Source organism: Carassius carassius, chromosome 10 (assembly GCF_963082965.1).
Source record: "Carassius carassius chromosome 10, fCarCar2.1, whole genome shotgun sequence".
NCBI lineage: Eukaryota > Metazoa > Chordata > Actinopteri > Cypriniformes > Cyprinidae > Carassius > Carassius carassius.
Window position 1 is genome coordinate 2869805 of NC_081764.1, and position 21329 is coordinate 2891133.

Consider the following 21329-nt stretch of genomic DNA (forward strand, 5'->3'; position numbering starts at 1 on the left):
CATTATAAATAAAATAAATTACTTTAAACAACAATAGACATTAAAAATTTATAAAAATGACAAAACAACATGAAACAATTACTAAAACTTTAAATAAAAATCAAATGAAAACAAAAAATGAAAGCTCACACAAATATATAATAAATAATATATAATAACGTATAGTATATTATTAAAATTAAAATAACACTGCCAGAGAATGTAAAAATTTTGTATGTGTGTGTGTGTGTGTAGCAAAGCTATAGTGTTCTCTTCTATTCTGCAGTGTGATTATACCGAACCTCAGAGTTTGATGGGCATCTCTCTTGTCTTTTGCCTGCTCAGCACCTCAAGTCAGGTTAATTGCATTGGCTAATTTTACAGAAGATGAGCCTCAAAGATTCACTCTGCTAATGCCTTTCCAATTTAACATGAGTTCAAACTCAGTTCACACTGACAATGGCCTTTTCTTCATCTTCAGAAGTCCAATTTTCTCCACGACCTAAAGGGAAATTCAAAGGGTGCCCTTCTATTCTGTGCCTAAATAACTATATTAATGTTCAGGCTGTGGCTCAGCATGAAACCCAATCTAAGAGCAGCTCACTGCAAACCAGAAACTAATGAAAGCCACATAAATGAACCATAACGACTAAAATGAGCAGTCAGCAGCTAACAACAAAAAAGTTTTTAGGCCATTACATTACTTCAAAGTTTCTGTGCATATAATAGACCCTTACATGCCTCTCTCGTCCTCATGCTTGTGAGTCTAAACACAATAAATAAATATCTACCACACATTGCTTGGCTCCTGTTCAGTGCATTCAAGTGTAAAATACAGAGGCTGAGGCAGCACAGAGCATCAATTACCAACACTGCATTCACACCCACACACACACACACACACACAATACACACACACACACACACACACGGTCACCTATCCATAATGTTGCTTTTACCACTAAAAATGCAATCTTATCTGAATCAGGAGAGAAATATGCATAGATCAAGCATTGTTCACATGCCAAAACAGTTCTTCAAAAAAATGTCTGTGGATGTTAATGTGAGAGGACAACAGGGGATGGAAGCATCATTATGGATTATGCACTCATGTTTTAGCCAAAAGCAACAGATTAAAGTTAAAAACATCAGTTTTCACTTCTCAGGATGTTAATTGATGGTCTGGAGTGGTGTGGATTACTTGTGGATTATCTTTTGGACTCTCATTCTGACGGCACCCATTCACTGCAGATGATCCATCAGTGAGCAAGTGATGTAATGCTACATTTCTCCAAATCTGTTCTGATCTACATCTTGGATGGCCTGAGGGTTATGACATATATGAACTAATTTTCAATTTTGGGTCAAATATTCCATTAAAGAATGACAAAAACATTGACACTCTCAAATATGAGTGTAAGCAAAGACATAAAAAATGCCACTTTAGCACAAATTTTCAGGTCCAGGTAATGCATATGCATGATCAGTAAGCTGATTGGCTTTTTTTTAGCTAAAAGGCAGGATTTACATTCCCATAGCAGCCATGAAAGTTATACTATTTATGCAAGACAATTGCAATAGATGATGAATTTGTTCATACATGCAGTACAGCCAAGTATGAGCAATAACAGCAATTCCTGCCAGTAATAAACACCTCTGATTAATGGAAATCAAGTGCTATGTTAGTGTTAATGAAATACAAAAGCTCCACAGCTGTGTTTGGATTTGAACATCACAGGTGATGCTTTGTGTAGAAATAGAGTCATAAACTGTGATTCACTGAATACCCAAGAGAGCGATGCACACTCCCTTTATCTCTCTCGTACATGTGCGTCTTAATGTGTTGGATGGGTTGCATAACTGTTAACAACAATGACAGTCACACCCTGGAAAAGCACCACCACTGAGGCTCTGAAATACAACTGAACAAAACACACTTAAAAATAAAGGATACAAAGGGTTTTTCACTGGAGGAAGGTTTATTATGAATATGGAACCATATTTTGGCCAGAAGCAATGGTTTAAAGTTAAAAACGCCTTAATGAATTTGTTTCTCACAAACATGCAGTGTGGGTTACTTGTGGATTTTTGTGATGTTTATATCAGCTGTTTGGACTCTCATTCTGACGGCACCCATTCACGGCAGAGGATCCATTGCTGAGCAACTGATGTAATGCTACATTTCTCCAAATCTGTTCCTATGGGTTATTCCTTTAAGAGACTGAATTATACAAGATTTTCTCTCAATCTTGGCCAATCTTGGAGTTTTTATAGAGATCTCATTCATGTGGGGTGGGTTTGTGGAAATATCTAACGAACTGCACTAAGCAATAAGTAAGCTCTTACTCCCATATCTTTTTAACATTTGTGAGGCACAAGTAAACATCTTCAGAGACGTTTAGAAACTGAGAAACGGATCATTTATATCGGATCGTTGCAGACTTGCTGCTTGGCAATGTTCAAAACATAAATCTTGCATCTCTCCTGAGAATCTCTTTGGTGTCTTCTTCTCTCAAGTCTCAATCGATACGTCTCACCATCCACCTCTTCAATTAGTTTCTCTCTATCTCTGTCCATCTCACAGACAGACAGAAACTTGGGCAAGACTGCAGAGAGAGATCAATGCAGGATCTCACAGCAGCTAGAAGAGTATCTGAGCGGATTTGCACATGGTCGTGTGGTAAGGCAAGGTCACAGCGCAGCTGATATCTACACCGGCTCAGACACACATGAGAATCTGTAAAGAAGCAAGCCAGCCTCCTGGTAATATGACCTGGAGAGCTGCAGCAGCTAAAATCTTGTTGCATGGATTTCCTATGGCTTCAGAGAATAGCGTAATCTATCCTACAAAATACCTCGTACGGGCCTGGACTCATAAAATGCTCTCTACCTGCTCTTCACAGCAGCTCAGGTTCAAATTCAATCATATTTCTCTCTAGAATATTCATTTTCTGTTCGTCCTACACAATCTATATAAAAATAACAGAAAGATCAAAATCTACATTTGATAAAGTCCTATACTGAAACCACATACTGATTTGAATCATTTAAATAATAACAAAAGAATAGCACATACTTTTATTTTATAAATATAATACTAAATTAATTGTATTTTTTAACAAACCAAATAACAGAAATAAACTACCAAATAAATTTTATAAATAAAATGCTAAATAAATGTATTAATAATAAGACATTGTCTTTTACTACTAAAGTACTAAATTAAAAATGTATTTTATTAATAAAATACTAAAATGAGTAATGAGGTGCTAGACCATGAACTTTCCTTGCATGATAAAAAACAGAAGATTCATTTTGGGTTATGCAACCAAGCATTATTCATCATTTAGAATGGAATACTAGTGTGCATATACTGAACAGTATGCTGTGATATATTAGGCTAAAGGAATTTCAGCAGAGTTTGAAACTGAAGAATACCTTGTGATGCACTGAGAGTTTTACACCACTGATATGTGTTCAGACTGCAAGGACCTTGTATTGTACCTTCAGTTAAAAGCCTCTAAGGACACGCTCTCCTTGGCTTTAGTCGCCATCTGAAGCCACAAGAGCCTGAAGGACAGATTCAGAACGAGATTTCAACAGTATAGCATCAGGGTTAATGAGTTCTCCAACACAATCCAGTTAAAGAGCTACAGTATACTTTATGGCTTTGACTTCATCAGGTGAAAGGATTGGGGGGAGGTTACATTTAAAAGTTTTCTGCAGAAAATGAAAGTGGTGCTTGCTTGTTCAAAATGCTTTCTTAAAATTTTGAGAGCAAAACGGAAGCCCATTTCTGTCAAGGATTAAAAAATTATGTTATTTGGAACTTTTTTTTATCTCACAATTCTGACTTATTTTCTCATAATTATGAGGAGAAAAAAAATTGAATTGTGAGATATAAAAATCACAATAAACTTTATTTTTTTTTAAATTATGTGGTGGAAACAAACAAACAAAAAAAGAGCTGCAATATGTAAACTCATAATTCTGAGGAAAAAAGTAAGAAATTCTGAGTTTATATTTTGCAATTCCGACTTTTTTTCCTGTTAATTTTTCAAATGTATCACAATTCTGAGTTTGTATCATGCAATTCTGACTTTTTTCTCTGAATTACGAGAAAAAAGTCAGAATTTGGAGAAAATTTAGAGAACTGCATGATATAATAATTTTCAGATATAAAAAAGTCTGAACTATGAGATCAAAAGTTGCAATTACCTTTTTTTTTTATTCTGTGGTCAAATAAAGCTTCCATACAACTGAGAAGAAAAGACAGATATAACGAATTTTTAAAAAAAACAGGTTTTGATATATTTACGGTAGGAAATTTACAAAATATCTTCATTGAACATGATCTTTACTTACTGTAAAATCCTAATGATTTTTGGCATAAAAACTAAATCTGTAATTTGGAACCATACAATGTTTTTTTGGCTAGTGCTAAACATATAGTACAGACCAGACGTTTGGACACACCTTCTCATTCAAAGAGTTTTCTTTATTTCCATGACTATGAAAATTGTAGAGTCACACTGAAGGCATCAAAACTATGAATTAACACATGTGGAATTATATATGGAATTATATATATAACAAAAAAGTGTGAAACAACTGAAAATATGTCATATTGTAGGTTCTTCAAAGTAGCCACCTTTTGCTTTGATTACTGCTTTGCACACTCTTGGCATTCTCTTGATGAGCTTCAAGAGGTAGTCACCTGAAATGGTCTTCCAACAGTCTTGAAGGAGTTCCCCGAGAGATGCTTAGCACTTGTTGGCCCTTTTGCCTTCTGTCTGCGGTCCAGCTCACCCCTAAACCATCTCGATTGGGTTCAGGTCCGGTGACTGTGGAGGCCAGGTCATCTGGCGCAGCACCCCATCACTCTCCTTCTTGGTCAAATAGCCCTTGATGCCTTCAGTGTGACTCTACAATTTTCATAGTCATGAAAATACAGAAAACTCTTTGAATGAGAAGGTGTGTCCAAACTTTTGGTCTGTACTGTATACCCCAGCAACTTAAGATTGCTTTTGTGGTCCAGGATCATATATATAATGAATGCTAAGCACTACATAGAATCTATAAGAAATGCCAAATTCCCATAAAACTGCACAAATATCAGAAGCTTTCCCTGGCAGAACAAAAAACTGACCCATAGCTAAAGAGTTCAGGTGCCAAGGGACAATTCAGGACCTTGGACAGTTCAAGACCCTCCGACGGGAGGATTTCACCTTTGACTTCAAAAGGACATCTGGTGTCTGTGAACCAGCACTTCACTCTAGACGCACACTCACATGCATATATTTACTGTTGGTGGAGACAGATGGGATCAGCAGTAAGATCAAACTAAATGACAACAGAGACATTTACTAATCAAATTACACTGTTGTAATGATTCATCTTCTTTATAGCTGCGAGAACTGCTATTGATTTATTAAAGCAGCCCTTTTAAGTTTATCATGCAAGAAGACAGTAAAGTCTCCTTGGGGAGCAACAGAGATTGCATTTACTAAAACGGTCTGGATCTCAGAATAGAGGACTAGGATAACAAGTGCCCTAAATTTGCTTCCTAATTCACATGCCACTCCAGTGTACTTAAATAGTACCATGTCCAAAAACCATACTATGTTTATTTATTTATTTTATGTGTTAGTAATAACCTTTTTAAAGACAAAAACTGTTAATTTTTAACTAAAAGTTCCTAACTCATTTTAGCAGGATGAATGATTAAGTCAAATTAATGAGCTATGCACAACTTTACAGCATCATATTTTCAATGCTGTAGAGAGTAGGTGAATTATATAAACAATTATACTGAAATATGGTGCAAAACACTATATATATATATATGTGTGTGTGTGTGTGTGTGTGTGTGTGTGTGTGTGTGTGCATAACTTTTGAACAGCATATTCTAAAACTTAAATAATTAATAAGTACATTCTATAAATATTAAAAAATCCTCTTTCTGTAACATTACTTTAAAATATGGATTTAGCTTTATAGCTTTTAAGTAGCAATTTAAAAGCAATTTTTACAAATACATCACATTTTGCTAAACGCATGCAAAACACTATGGTTGTCTATAATGATGCAAAAAAGTCTAATTTATTCCTGTAATTCAAGTTCATTCGACACATGCATATTAATTCAGGTGCACACAGCGTTTATTGTTCAGCACTGCAAAGAACCACAACGTTCTTTAAAATGACTTCCCAAGCGTTTAGAAATAAATTTAATGACGCAAGAAGACACGTCTGTCTGCATATATCGACACCCAACCTCATTTCTGCAGCTAAATGAGAATAAAAACATGCATTAAGACATACCAAACACAGATGGACGACAAGCCGGCTTCTCTGTGATGCACACGATCCTCCACTAGTTAAACACAATAACGGTGAGCCATCTGATTCGGTTTAAGGGAAATGGTTTAACTCGTTTTAGCGAATCTGTTCACACTTCACAGAAGTGAACAGTTTCATGTAATCAAGTAAGTATTTCCATAATTTTTTTGTTGAACATGGACTGCTCATTTATATTGTGTAACCATACAGCCTTAGTTACAGTGACGCAGTTCACAAAAACATTGTGAAATAGTTCAAGTGAATCGGTTCAAATGAACGATTCATTCGCGAATCGAACATCAGTAAAACACAAAGTTATCGAATGAAAACACAACAGCCAGTGTTGTCCTGCGGGTGTATCAGATGGTCAGTCAAGAGACCCACATTACATACTAATGACTTTTACTGAAATAAGCACCGTACTAAGATCAGCGAATACATGAAATATGTGATTTGAATCATTCACATTCCACATTTTCGTGAATTTACAACAGACTATGGGTCAATTCAACTCCTAATTCAGTCTATTTACAAAATGCACAAAAAAAAAACACATGACTATGGTTTTGAGGTAGTTTTAACAAAAAATGTTGTGGGGCAATACAATAATACATATTACTAATTTATATTGTGTAACCATACAGTCTTAGTTACAGTGACACAGTTTACAAAAACATTGTTAAATAGTTCAAGTGAATCAAGTGAATAGTTCAAGTGAAATAGTTCAATGTTAATATCATGGTACTCCACGGTACAAATATTTGAAAATCTGGAATCTGAGGGTGCAAAAAAAACTAAATATTGAAAAAAAATCTCCTTTAAAGTTGTCCAAGTTCTTAGCAATGCATATTACTAATCAAAAATGAAGTTTTGATATATTTACGGTAGGAAATGTACAAAATATCTACATGGAACATGATCTTTGCTTAATATCCTAATGATTTTGGGCACAAAAAAAAAAAGATAATTTTGACCCATGCAATTTATTTTTTGGCTATTGCAACAAATACACCACAGAGACTTAAGGCTAGTTTTGTGCTGCAGGGTCACATATATAATTTATAATAGTATCTCAATGATACTAAAGTACCGCTGATAGTAACCAATTATCAAATCTGCTCCTAAATGTAATATTAAATGAAAAGAATTTGCAAAGTTAGCGCAGCACAGGTGGTCCGTGTATGAAAGCAGATGGAGGTGTTGCAATGTTAATTTCTCAGTTTGTTGGCCCAGGTGAAACAACAATCAAAGCTCCTGTATGGTTCATTCCCAAAAGTCCACAAGCCTCGGGCACTAAACGAATCACCGCCTCACAACACAGATGGAAACAGGAAAACACTGCTCGCTGCCAAACACAAACTGCCAGAGAAATTAGCTGAGCGCTGAAATATTAACAAACACATTTCTTGTTCAAGCATCCACTGAAGAGGTTTAGTTTGGTACTGAATTGTGCAATAGCTATTGAAATGTTCCCAGATCTCATTCCAAAACTGAAACTTCAAGAAACATTTTAAAAGAGTTTAAATATAATTTAAAACACATATAACAGCACATAAACTGATATACAAACTTAAAAATTGATAGCCTGAATGCACTGTAAGTTGCTTTGGATAAAGAGTCTGGTAAATGCATAAATTTAATATTTGATTTCTCTCACAATACAGGCTTACTTTCAAATTTCAACATTAAAACACCTTGTTTGTCCACAACAAAAGAGCCAGCAACTCTAAAATCAGGTTTAGAAAACATTTAGGAATAGTGGTCAATATACACTTACTTTGAGTTCATTGCACAGATCCATGAAATGCAATAATTAAGAATAAGAGGTCACATGCCATACATATTCTTCAAAATATGTTGACTCAACCTTTATACTAAAATTGCTTCAATTTATTATTGAATGCTCAGCATTCAACACTGTCCATCCAGAAAAAAAGACCACTGAATGAGTGGCTGTGACTGTATTTGACGTCACAACAGGACAGTATTTATATTCAAAACAGTCAATGTCTGAATCATACTGGTCACTGTTTTACATGCAGTTACAATGAATTAGGTCTGAGGACATGCATTTCATTTTTTTAAATACATAGAAAACTTATAAAGATTTACAGAGAATTTCTGAAAATTCTAGAAGTCTATAAATTATTTGAAAAAAGGAACAAATAAAAATTTGAAATAATTTTATTTTAATAATAACATGTTTCCCTCTCTCAGTCTCTCTCACATACACGTCCTTCTAAAAAAAATTAGCATATTGTGATAAAAGTTCATTATTTTCCATAATATAATGATAAAAATTCAACTTTCATATATTTTAGATTCATTGCACACCAACTTAAATATTTCATGATTTTGGTATACAGCTCATGAAAACCCAAAATTCCTACCTTAAAAAATTTGCATATTTCATCCGACCAATAAAAGAAAAGAGCTTAATACAAAAAGTCAACCTTCAAATAATTATGTTCAGTTATGCACTCAATACTTGGTCGGGAATCCTTTTGCAGAAATGACTGCTTCAATGCGGCGTGGCATGGAGGCAATCAGCCTGTGGCACTGCTGAGGTGTTATGGAGGCCCAGGATGCTTCGATAGCGGCCTTAAGCTCATCCAGAGTGTTGGGTCTTGCGTCTCAACTTTCGCTTCACAATATCCCACAGATTCTCTATGGGGTTCAGGTCAGGAGAGTTGGCAGGCCAATTGAGCACAGTAATACCATGGTCAGTAAACCATTTACCAGTGGTTTTGGCACTGTGAGCAGGTGCCAGGTCGTGCTGAAAAACGAAATCTTCATCTCCATAAAGCTTTTCAGCAGATGGAAGCATGAAGTGCTCCAAAATCTCCTGATAGCTAGCTGCATTGACCCTGCCCTTGATAAAACACAGTGGACCAACACCAGCAGCTGACATGGCACCCCAGACCATCACTGACTGTGGGTACTTGACACTGGACTTCAGGCATTTTGGCATTTCCTTCTCCCCAGTCTTCCTCCAGACTCTGGCACCTTGATTTCCGAATGACATGCAAAATTTGCTTTCATCCGAAAAAAGTACTTTGGACCACTGAGCAACAGTCCAGTGCTGCTTCTCTGTAGCCCATTTCCTGCACACGCCTGTGCACGGTGGCTCTGGATGTTTCTACTCCAGACTCAGTCCACTGCACAGCGTTTTTTGCCACATTTTTTCCTTCCAACACAGACTTCCCATTGAGGTGCCTTGATACAGCACTCTGGGAACAGCCTGTTCGTTCAGAAATTTCTTTCTGTGTCTTACCCTCTTGCTTGAGGGTATCAATGATGGCCTTCTGGACAGCAGTCAGGTCAGCAGTCTTACCCATGATTGCAGTTTTGAGTAATGAACCAGGCTGGGAGTTTTTAAAAGCCTCAGGAATCTTTTGCAGGTGTTTAGAGTTAATTAGTTGATTCAGATGATTAGGTTAATAGCTCGTTTAGAGAACCTTTTCACGATATGCTAATTTTTTGAGATAGGAATTTTGGGTTTTCATGAACTGTATATATATATTTATATATATTCATGTATGTTTATTTCATTTTGTTTATTATTATTTCTTTCAAGGCAAGCTGTGAACAAATTAAAAATACCTCCACGTCACTAGTGGGCGCTGCGCGCTTCGCTGTGGCTGTATAAAACGCAGCGAAATAATACCGGAAGTACAGCTGAGGACGTTCTTTCCGGCTCCGGTCTCTCATCAAGAGTAAAGGTAGGCCGAAATAAGAGCCGAAAATCCGTGCAAAATCTTTATCATCTTACTAGTTTATGTGTTTCTTCAATCAAATCATGTTTAGATAAATTCCTAATAACTAATATATCCTAGTCTCGAGAAAATATGCAGACGAGAAATACTAGATATAAGACAGGAAATGCGCTGTGTCGCGAGAGATCGTCGCGGCTCGTATAAAGTCAGTAAAGTAAAATCAAATAAGAAATTAACATTAAATAAGCGATTTATTGTTGTTCAGGAAAGGAAGTTATTAAAGTACAAAAATTTCATTGAAACTTATTAATGTATAAACGCGTTTAGCGCGCTGATAAAAATTGCCATGTTTTTTTTTCTTGCCAAAGTACTAGCATGACTAATTTATTAATGTACCATTAATAACATGGTGTTATCACTGTACCTAGAAACTAAAGCAGCACCTGATGATTCTCAACTATGTAATGAAAGATACAATGATTTGATATTACTGTACCTTATGCAGTATGTGCGAAAAATTTTAATATACTGATATTCCCATTTTATTCAGTTTATGCATTGCATCTACTTTGCATATTAATGTGTTCTTAGGGAAAACTATAATGAAAAAAGAAGTGTAATTATGGGAGTAATAACTCATTAAAAAGCATAACATGAACCATTTGAAAATTAGTCAGATTTAGATAATTACAAAATATAATCGTATCCCTAAGAGTGCTAAATGTGACCATTTTCAATTTAATATCTCTGAAGAGCCCTGAATGTGCCCTTTACAGGACATCCAGACTTAAAACTGGTGTGTAGGGTCTAACTAAAATATAATGTCCTTTACAGAGGACCGAACTTGAAGATACAAACTTAAATGATTGTATTACTCTTTCTGTAGATGTTGATGCCCAAGAAGAACCGCATTGCTATCTATGAGCTCCTCTTCAAAGAGGGCGTCATGGTGGCCAAAAAAGACGTGCATCTTGCGAAACATCCAGAGCTCGCTGACAAAAATGTACCCAACCTTCACGTGATGAAGGCCATGCAGGTGAGTCCTTCTGACCGTCATGAACAGCATGGACTTGGACCAGTCAATGATGTGAATGTGTATTAAAATCCCTCTACCTTCACAGTCTCTGAAGTCATGCGGGTATGTTAAAGAGCAGTTTGCTTGGCGCCATTTCTACTGGTACCTGACCAATGAGGGCATCCAGTACCTGCGGGACTTCCTCCACCTGCCCCCAGAGATCGTTCCCGCCACCCTCCGCCGGCAGACACGCCCAGAGACCGCCAGACCCCGTCCCAAGGGTAAGAGCAAAGTCCCTTTCAAGGGAAAGTGTTTACTCTGCACCGATATTTGCAACGCCTCTGGTCCTATCCAAATGAATGGAGTAATCCCGAAAACTGTCTCAAAAACTGCTTGTTGAACTCACAATTAAATTACACATTTAAGATCAGCAACAAAATCTGAAATGAACTGCTCCATGAATGTTGTTCCTCATGCTCAAATAGTGTTTAAAAAAAATCTTATTTTTCAGGCTAGACCAGCCAATGTGCATGTGCAGTCATAAACATGAGTCTTGGGTTTCTACAGGAACTGGATCATAAAGTCAGCTGCAATGATGCAGTGACTTTAACAGTCAGCCATTGGCTGTTTCATTCAGAAAGCGGGACATAGTGCGCAATATTGCACGTTGCAGTTTCTCCCGTTCATAAGTGATAGGAGTGAACGGTCTTTGTACATCTATAGTTTTTGTTAAGAGGCTCATCATCGTCTTCTAAAGGGCTTTTCAAAACGAGTCGATCACGGTCATGATTTTCCATGCAACATATTTAGAAGAAAATCCACACAGCTTTTTGCGATGATGTTCATACTGAAAAAAAAAAAACCTTTAAAAGTAGCTCATTTCTCATGCTGTAATTTGTAGAATCATAATTGTGTTATGGCTTCAGAAGAAATAGGATACAAGTGCTTTGACTTTTTTTTTTTTTTTATGCACGACTGATAAATGGTTGTATATGAATGCAAAATGTCATTCATAATGTGTCACAGTCCCTTTCAAAGAGCTTGACTAAATCTAAATGGGGTGTTCTGCAGGTCTTGAGGGAGAGAGACCGGCTCGTCTGGCCCGTGGCGAGGGAGACAGAGATGCTTATAGACGATCTGCAGCTCCGCGTACGTATACAGTACATTCTCGCTTATTCTTAAACAGCAGCCTCTGTGTGGCATTGTTAAACTAAAAATGGTTGATCTTACAGCTGGTGCAGACAAGAAGGCTGAAGCTGGTGCAGGTGCAGCCACTGAATTCCAGTTTGTAAGTACTTCTCTTTAAATGCTATTTTAATTCAATAATTACATAAATCCTCCTACTAGGAAAAGGATATTGTGATGCTTACCATTTGCATGCATTCTCTTGTGTTTTCAGAGAGGTGGTTTTGGCCGTGGCCGAGGTCAACAGCCACAATAGTTTCCACATTATCTGTACAATAAAGGTTTAAAAGTACTTCTGTGTCCTACTTGTTCATATATTGGTTTCAGGTACTTATAAATGCATTCATTGTGTTATTTTTTGCCTTAAAGGAGTCAATCGCCCAAAAATGTGAATTTGCTGAAAAACTTGCTGAAGAGTTTAAACTGCTGATAAAAACATCACTGTAATCCTCGCAGCTCCAGTTCATGAAATAACATTTTGTAAAGAGAAAAGCTGTGTGTCCATAAGAAACAAATCCATCATTAAGATGTTTCTATCCTCAAACCTTTGCTTCTGACTGAAATATGAGTCCACTATCCATAATATTGCTTGGTTCAGTGTATCAGGATGGTAATCTGCACAGATCAAGCCCCATTTACAAAACGAAACAAATTAGAGGATTTTGATGTGAGAGACAACACAATATGGACTTTTTTTCCCCCACTGGAGTTAGTGTTATAATGGATTATGGATTTATTTTGGCTTGAAAATATAAATAAATGGATAATTTGAATGTCTTGATGGATTTGTTTTTTTATGAACACAATCTTTTCGCTTTCCAAGATTATAACTGATTGATTGGAATGGTGTGGATTATTTTGTCAGATGTTTGAACTGTCATTCTGATGGCACCAATTCACTGCAGATAAATAAAATCTAGTCTACAATTTGTAAATGTTGAAGTGGAATAATTTTTCAGCCAATTTTCATTTTTACCGGTAGTTGAACTAAATATCCAAAAACATTTAAATTTTCTTTGTTCAATTTTGGTCCATCATCCTGAGAAAAAAAAAAAACCTGTAAATCTTGTAAAAAAGAAAAAGTGTATAGTTTTAAGACATTTTAATGTTACACTAGCATATATAGTTTGCCTCAAAAGCCATTACGTACAAACACAATGCTAATTAATCGGAATATTTGGCATTTTCAGAAGTATCAAAATTTTGACTCTTATTGGAACAAAGTCACTGAAGGCTTGAGATGAAATATTGGTGTTTATTAGTTGGCACATTTATATCACATTCTTATACTGGTTGATTTCACAAGCCCAAAATGAAAAAGCTAAACAATCCAGTGAAGGGTGTAGCTGTGAAACTGAAGTCTCTAAGCTTTTGTTTCGGGAGTTCTGTCACAATTCCAGCATCCCATTTAAACCAATGACATCATGTTTACCAGGCTGACCTCTCATTTACGTTACAAAAGTTTACATTCCGAGTCACAAGCAGGGCAAAATTTAAGGTGCTTTCCATAAGATGTTGATTAAGGATATGGGTTTTTCATATGGTCTGTGATGCACTTCAAATGCAGCAGTTTAGATTTCACATCCTTGATCTGTAGGACATTGCTTAAAGACCATTCACAGCCATGATCCACTTCCACTTCCTACACAAGTCAAAAGGTTGTATGCTGCTGTTCTACTGAAAATGAGGGGTACATTGGGATGGCCATCACATATTTCAATCAAGAAAACAGTCCAGATGAGCAATTGCATGCTACACTAAAAGTGGAAGAGAAAGACTTGCAATCAACTGTAAATTTGATGACATTAGTGTTGATAGATATTAACCAAAGTCATGTAAACACGAATAAACTGATAAAAGTATGTTCACCCACTTTTTAGATCTTGGGTTCATCAGTACTCATGTTGCAGTTAGACTTACAATAAAAATAAGTCTTGAATGTACTTTACAAGCATCTTGCATCATAAATGCACTTTATACTCCCAGAGGAGCAAAACGATGCGGTTCAGTCTCGAGGAAATCAATCACCCAACATAAAGTGTATCTATACAACATATCTATACAACATAACAAGCACTTGAATTTGAGGTTTTGATCTGAGCAATTAAAAGACACCGAACATCTCGCTAACTACAGTGGCTCAAGATTCACAGTATTACGCCAACTGCTGCTGAGTGTGCAGTTCGGCTGCAAAGACGCATTTGACATTTCAAAAGAAGAGAAGACATGTATATGTTTTCTAGATGAAGATATGGCCGTTTCTAAAAAGGGTGAGAGGTTAAAACAACCAAAAACCTCATCAGCTGGATTTGAAGTCAGAGAAAACAGAAGGGCAGAGAACACTTTCATGCAACTGATGTCAGAAGAATATTAATGGCCAAATCTACTAAGGGAAGATGAAAAAATGTGTGCCCTCAGAAATGTGAAAACTGCCCTAGTGCAGACTATAGTTTTATGCAAAAAAAAAATTGAACAGTTCCATTGAAATGGCTCTTTAGGTGTCATTACGGTATTAATGAAATGTAAATCTTCTAACAGCTAAAATGAACATGAAACCCATTTTAATTCCTTAAAGAGAAAGTTGCATAAAAAAGAAAAGAAAATTCTGTCATTATTTACTCACAAAACACATAAAAATAGAATGGAAAAAAATACTACTTAAGTCAGTGTGAAAGTGAACTGTAAGATTACCAACATTCTTCAAAATATCATATATAATAAACTCATACAGGTTTGAAAAAACTTGAGTGAATAATGACAGAATTTACATTTTTGGGTGAACTAAATCGGTGTATTTCACCATATTAAAAAAAAAACAAACAAAACAAAAGCCAAGATCAACTGCTCATTATTAATGCCATTTCCCCCCTGAAACAATATGAACTTAAGAAAGTAAAAAGCATCCATTTTCGAAACGTCCAGATAACATTATAATAGTTTTTTTGTTTTGCTTTGAAAATCAAAGTGAATCTTCTAGTTTAGATGGAGGGTTTCCAAGCTACTTCTTGATTTATCTGTCCATTCTTCTCTACTGTGGCACTTATTAAATTCAACACGGTATGTGCAGCCCATTTTACTTCTTTAAAATGTGTAACGTATTGTGAGGAAGAAACGAAAAAACACTTTTATCCATCTGGAAGTGATTGCATCGTGAAAAGTGACTGTTTCATACCATTATGGGATTGCAGTTGTAAAATATGGGGCATTAATGAAACCAGGAAAATACGTTAAAAAGTCAATTGTGTCCATTTTGTTTTCATGTTGATTTTAAAAAGTGCTACAGAAAACAACAACCTGCCAAACCATACCACCGCTATATCACAGTCTGCTTAAAGGGGAACTGTTTCGTTTCTTCATCACTAGCGGCACCCAACAGAATTGCAAAAATAATGTAAGAACAATTCATCTACAATAAATTGGTGCTGCTTGTGGCACAAATTACACACAAGATTCATCGTAAACTTTGCATGCAGCGTAAATTCAAAGTCCTTCAAACATCAGCGGGTTGGAAAAAATGAACTGGACTCAAATAAAGTGTGTGCTTGTAGAATTGCACTCCAGTCTAATCAGGTAATAGTATAAATTAAATATGTTTCTGCAGGCCCATAAGTTATTTACAAGATGGCAAGACAAAAAACAAACAAACGGGCAAGTTAAGGGCAACAATTGAACACGAAGTACAAGTTAAACATTCATCGCATCACGCAAACTCATTAGACAAATAAATACCTCATGCAAAAACTATTCATTTCTTACATTTCCACCATTCAGATGACTAAATGTTCTCTCTCACAACCACCGAAAGTGGTTCACACAAAGAAAAAGCGTTCACACTTGCGCACACAGAGGAAATCTAATGTGTAAAAATGATGAAAGCCACATGCTGATGCACCATGTGTATATTTTTTCATCACAACAGTAAAAAGTAGTTCTTGCATTTTTTTCATCTCACACTTGGGCCGCTAAAAGGACGTGGGTTTCATGCAACAGTCCGCATGAAAAGAGGATAAAACAGGAAAAAGCTAAAGGGTTACATTTATAAAATCATCGTTTCGGATACGTGATGTCTGCTCCACCTTCTCGGTGCTCTAAGGCCTTGGCAAACCATTGTTTTTGTGTGTTTTTAAAGAAAAGGATTCAAAAGAACAAAATAATGAAAGTAAGAGGAAGAGCGGTGGAAGCGTCTGGAGTGTCTGTGTTCTTCATTAGTTATCTGACATCAGAGACCGAGCTCTGATTAATGCTGTAGGTGGCCACCAGCGGCGTCCCGTTACTGTTCAGACATCCTTCCTGCAGGGCCTCGAAGTAAGTGGCCTGTACTGGTTTGTGACACTGCAACACTTCTATGGCATCTTCGATTTTGAACCAATCCCTTTTTCTCCCTGTCAAAACAAAAAAGATAAGCAGGTGTTATGAACCAAATAGGTTGATATTGACTAACAGAAGACAGCTAACTGTATGTTGACTTTGGTTTTTTTGACCTTTTAAGTTTTTACACGCTTGTAAATCCCAGAGTGGCTCTGACAAGAATATTCTGATATTGATAAGAATTTGGTCATATTTTGATGGGATAAATCATGATAGCGTTGACATTGCTACATGCCTGAGAATTATCTGAATGATGCGTCATGTATGCACTTTATTTAGTATATACACTGTAAAGAAATATTCTTTTATATTGTTTAGAAAAGTTGGTGTTAGTACGTTGTTGTTTTTTAAAGCACATTAAATAAATCAAAAGTGACAGTAAAGACATTTAGAAAGTTAGAAATTTCAAATATTTAAAATAAATGCTGTTCTTTTGAACATTCATTAAAGAATCCAAAAAATTTTTATTTATCAGTTTCTACAAAAATATAAAGCAGCACAACTGTTTTCGAAATTGATAATAATCAGAAATGTTTCAGTAGATCAGCATATCAGAATGATTTCTGAAGATCATGTGACACTGAAGACTGGAGGAATGATGCTGAAAATACAGCGGAGCATCACAGGAATAAATGACATTTTACAATATATTTCAAACCAAGTTATTTCAAATGGTAATAATATTTCCCAATATTACGTTTTTTACTAGATTTTTAATGATAACTACAAACATTTAAAAAAAACACACTTTTGAAATGTATTGTATTATTCGAAAATACAAACCAATGTTGACTGAATCCTCCCAATCTTCCAGAACTTCGGTTACGATGAGAACGTAGACATACGTTCTGTGTTTCCTATCTCCATTCTGTGTATAAAACAAAATGTTATTCAAAATAGTTAAGACGAGTAGCACAACACTTTAAATGCACAAGTTTAAATGCTTTTATGAAAACCATTTCTTACCTCAAATATTCCTACTAGTCTTCCTAAAGTGCCCTTAACACCAGCCTATAAAACAATGAATACATGAAACTGAAACATTGTGTGTGTGTGTGTGTGTGTGTGTGTGTGTGTGTGTGTGTGTGTGTGTGTGTCTTCTCATTATTTCATGATCAGAGACAGTCATTATTATGTGATCAGGTCCCTTGGCTATTTTCGGGGGTCAAGAAGAGATGGATTTGTTTTGATCTACTGGTGAAATCAAGCAGGACAGCTGCACATCAACAGGAACATGAGGGCATTTTTCAGCCTGTAACGGTCTACACTCGTCCTGAGTGATAGCGATCCATCATGACGCTGTTTAGACCAAATGTCATGTACACAACATGGCAGTGACCTCAGCTTGAGTAACTGATTGTCGTCAAACATGGTCTAAATTTAGTCCTGATTTTATAGTGCTGGTCTAAATGTCTGAGACCACCAGTGAAGTTTCTCAATTTAATACACACTACCGTTTAAAAGTGTGGCATCTGTGAGATTTTCAATTGTTTTGTTTCTTCTGCTCATCAAGGTTGCATTTATTGGATAAAAAAAAGTTATACTATGAAATAATCCTACAATTTAAAATAACAGCTTTCTATTGTAATTTTTTATTTTATTTATTCCTGGATGTAAAGCTGAATTTCAGCATCATTCCTCCAGTCTTCACTGTCACATGATCTTCAGAAAACATCTAATATGCTGATTTGCTGCTAAAGAAATGCATTTTCTAATTAAATTATTTGTAACATTATAATTGTCACTTATGATCAATTCAATGCAACCTTGCTAACTTAAAAGTATTATTTAATTTCTCTCTCTTTAGAAAAAAAAAAGTAATTAAAAAAATATTTATTTATATTACATTATCAGATAATCAATTTGAGAAAGTTTAGGTTTGCTTTCTTTTGCTTCAGTGACCTGATGATCATTTTCTTCAGCATGATTTATGTTCCAAAGAGCATCATGAGCTTCAAAAACATCTGACCATGAGTCACATGATCAACAACACTCATTTACCTACATTTGATTAGTCACACAGAAATGCAGAATATTCCTTAATATTTTAACATTGTAACATGATGACATTTATTTCCCATATGCTCTCTGACTTCAGGACAATCCCAAACATATGCGATCCCGTCAAACGCTGATGATATGGTGTCATGGTACGTTTATAGTGGATGGCCGCTCTTGGCGGTGAAGGTGTGAAGAGCAGCTCTTAATCTGAGTGTAATGCCCTTTAAAACTGTAAGGCGATCATGCCGGCGGATCGAGGGACATGTTTGACATCTGTCAGATGGCCAGCGAAAGTAAGAGCATATGGTGGATCTCAGCTGATGGAACATTATCACTTCTCTTTATGAGAAACCCCATAGGTTAAGAGTCAGCAGAGAGAAAACCTAAAGTTTCCATGTTTGCACAATGCATGAGTCAAAAATATATGCTTAAAACATCATTTACTGTTAGGAGAGGAGACACTAACACATCAGCTGATTAATCAGTTGATACTTGGCCATTTTAAAACGATCACATCCACTGGTCGCCAAAATGTACTGATTTTGAATCTACTGATTAAGAATCAGTGTGCATTTAAATTGGAAATTGTGTGTATATTTTATCCACATTAATAGCCATCAAAAAAAATAAATACTGAAAAAATTATTGAGATCTCTTTCAAGAAGCTTTGACCATCACAGAAAGTCTTTGTAATGGACAGCTGATTATGATAAATAATGGATTTCATGCATAATCCTAGAGATGAAAGCCAGACCTCTTCACAGACTTCTCGGGCAGCAGCCACGTTGGGCTCTTCCTCCGGCTCCATTCCTCCTCCGGGTACGATCCATTTGTCTGGATATCGGCTGCTGCTTACTAATAACACCTGTGTGGACACATATTCATGTCTTCAGTCTGGAGGACTGGCTGAAAGTCAGTTATAGGACAATATATCTTTCTGGACGATCAATAATGTGCCACTGTGAAATAACCACCACTACTCTGCAACAGAAGTGATGCGTCTGTTAATAAACCCCTCATTTTTAAGCAATTTAATAAATTTTGGTAATGTAATAATCACAAAGCCATTAAAATATAACTCATTTTTTCACATATAGTAATATTAATGTATAAATGACATGCTTGAAAACATTTTCATATTGGTTTCTGGCTTTATGAATTAAATTATAATTATCAGTTATACATTCATTCCTGACTTTCGACATAGGATGAAATCAATGGCAGTGAGGATCAAATATGTTTTATAAATGAGGCCCTTTTTCTGGAATAAAACTGTATAATGTACTGTAAATGTTGGCATTATTTTGGTTACTACTGAAAACCCCATTTTATTTATGCTTTCAAACGATGTAATAAAGCGATCTCATTTACTTCGCAGATATACCATACCATACCTTTTTCCACATTGAAGAAACTTTACCACAGTATATTTCTAATAGCCACTTAGGCCTATTACCTGATACCATCACTGTACCATGGTACTGATACAGTACTTTTTTGTAAATTATGCAATCCTATTATCTCCAAAGAAAACCATGCTACTTCTTGTTAGTGGTGCCAAATGTACCAAATGGTTGTCCATATACATACATTTCATTACCATGGTACACGTCAAAGGATTGTAGTATTACCTTATACCATCATTGTACCATGGTATCTTCACAGTATGTTACTTGTTTCATTTGTTAAGAATGGCCTTCCAGATATCTTCAGAAAATACTATGGTGCATCTTGTCAGTGGGAATCAAATTAAAACAATAGCATGGTGTTTTGGACACATTGCTGTCAGTATTACCATCGGATGCATCAAGATAAACCACAGTAATTCATTGCATTTAATGCAATTTAACACATTCACTAAATCAATCAAGCTGTCATCATTGATGAGCGCTTATCGCGTTAACGTTAGGCCGACTCCGCTAACTAGCGTTAGTCCAGAGTTACGCAGTGATAGCACGCTGCCAAAGGCTTTGAGATCCAGCAGCTGACGCGTCGAGGGACGCACGCATCGCGCGGGCTCCCAGCGGCGCGGCGCGACTCACCTCCTGCTCGGTGTCGTTCCTGAAGCACAGGCAGGCGGCCCGCTTCTTGAACCCGTCTCCATCATAGGTGCGCGTTTGGTTCGACTTCAGCTTCATCATCTCGGGCTGGGCGTCGCGACTGAGATCGCAACCTGAACCTGCCGCGCGGCAAGAGAGGGAAAGTCCGCGAACTGAAATAAGCCCCGCGTCAATCACTGGAAATAAGCTCTTCTACGCTTCATTTTTCCAAAGCCGAGCGCATCTCGGAGTCAGGCGCCATTATCGAATCCGCTACGTGATGTGCGTAGCCTGCTCAGCGCATACGGACAAAAAGCACGCTGTTGATTTTAGAGAATACGGCCTGCGGATATGAAATTCCGCATAACAATCCGTTCATTTTATACACACGTTAATATAACTGTTATTATTAATAATAATTTGTTTTATTAACTGCTATTGATTCTTCTTGTATCGACAATATTTTTTTTATTATTAAATTGATTTAATCTGTATTGAATAAAAATACAGTCTTCTACATAATATACAATATTCATTTTATTATAAGGTATTATTGTGACTTTAAACAGTTATATTAACACTATTTGTCATAATATTATTAATCAAATAAATATTTAATTAAAATATACCTAACTGTAATTTGTCTTGGTGTTTGTGAAGTAATACTATGTAAATACTAACATGC

General features: G+C 36.1%; 2 protein-coding genes across 2 annotated transcripts; one reads left to right on the forward strand and one right to left on the reverse strand.

Moving 5' to 3' along the window:
- Positions 1-9942: 9942 nt before the first annotated feature.
- Positions 9943-12528, forward strand: LOC132151530 (small ribosomal subunit protein eS10). The gene is made up of 6 exons (XM_059559704.1): positions 9943-10042; positions 10923-11072; positions 11158-11332; positions 12123-12200; positions 12284-12339; positions 12451-12528. The coding sequence occupies exons 2-6, from the start codon at positions 10923-10925 to the stop codon at positions 12490-12492; spliced, it is 501 nt and encodes a 166-aa protein (XP_059415687.1). The 5' UTR covers positions 9943-10042; the 3' UTR covers positions 12493-12528.
- A 3767-nt stretch (positions 12529-16295) lies between these two features.
- Positions 16296-20988, reverse strand: LOC132151531 (diphosphoinositol polyphosphate phosphohydrolase 1-like). Its single transcript, XM_059559705.1, has 5 exons — positions 20648-20988; positions 19360-19470; positions 17571-17615; positions 17388-17472; positions 16296-16618 (listed from the first exon to the last, which is right to left on the reverse strand). Exons 1-5 carry the CDS (start codon positions 20744-20746, stop codon positions 16446-16448), a joined length of 513 nt encoding a protein of 170 aa, XP_059415688.1. The 5' UTR covers positions 20747-20988; the 3' UTR covers positions 16296-16445.
- Positions 20989-21329: the final 341 nt, after the last annotated feature.

Excerpts from the sequence above, each read along its gene's own strand:
- LOC132151531 (XM_059559705.1), bottom strand. The coding sequence starts at position 20,746 with ATGATGAAGCTGAAGTCGAACCAAACGCGCACCTATGATGGAGACGGG. Across the intron at positions 19,471-20,647 it reads GGAACGACACCGAGCAGGAG|GTGTTATTAGTAAGCAGCAG; the intron begins GTGAGTCGCGCC and ends GTGTCCACACAG. Across the intron at positions 17,473-17,570 it reads GACTAGTAGGAATATTTGAG|AATGGAGATAGGAAACACAG; the intron begins GTAAGAAATGGT and ends TTTTATACACAG.
- LOC132151530 (XM_059559704.1), top strand. The coding sequence starts at position 10,923 with ATGTTGATGCCCAAGAAGAACCGCATTGCTATCTATGAGCTCCTCTTC. Across the intron at positions 11,073-11,157 it reads ACGTGATGAAGGCCATGCAG|TCTCTGAAGTCATGCGGGTA; the intron begins GTGAGTCCTTCT and ends CTACCTTCACAG. Across the intron at positions 12,340-12,450 it reads CAGCCACTGAATTCCAGTTT|AGAGGTGGTTTTGGCCGTGG; the intron begins GTAAGTACTTCT and ends TTGTGTTTTCAG.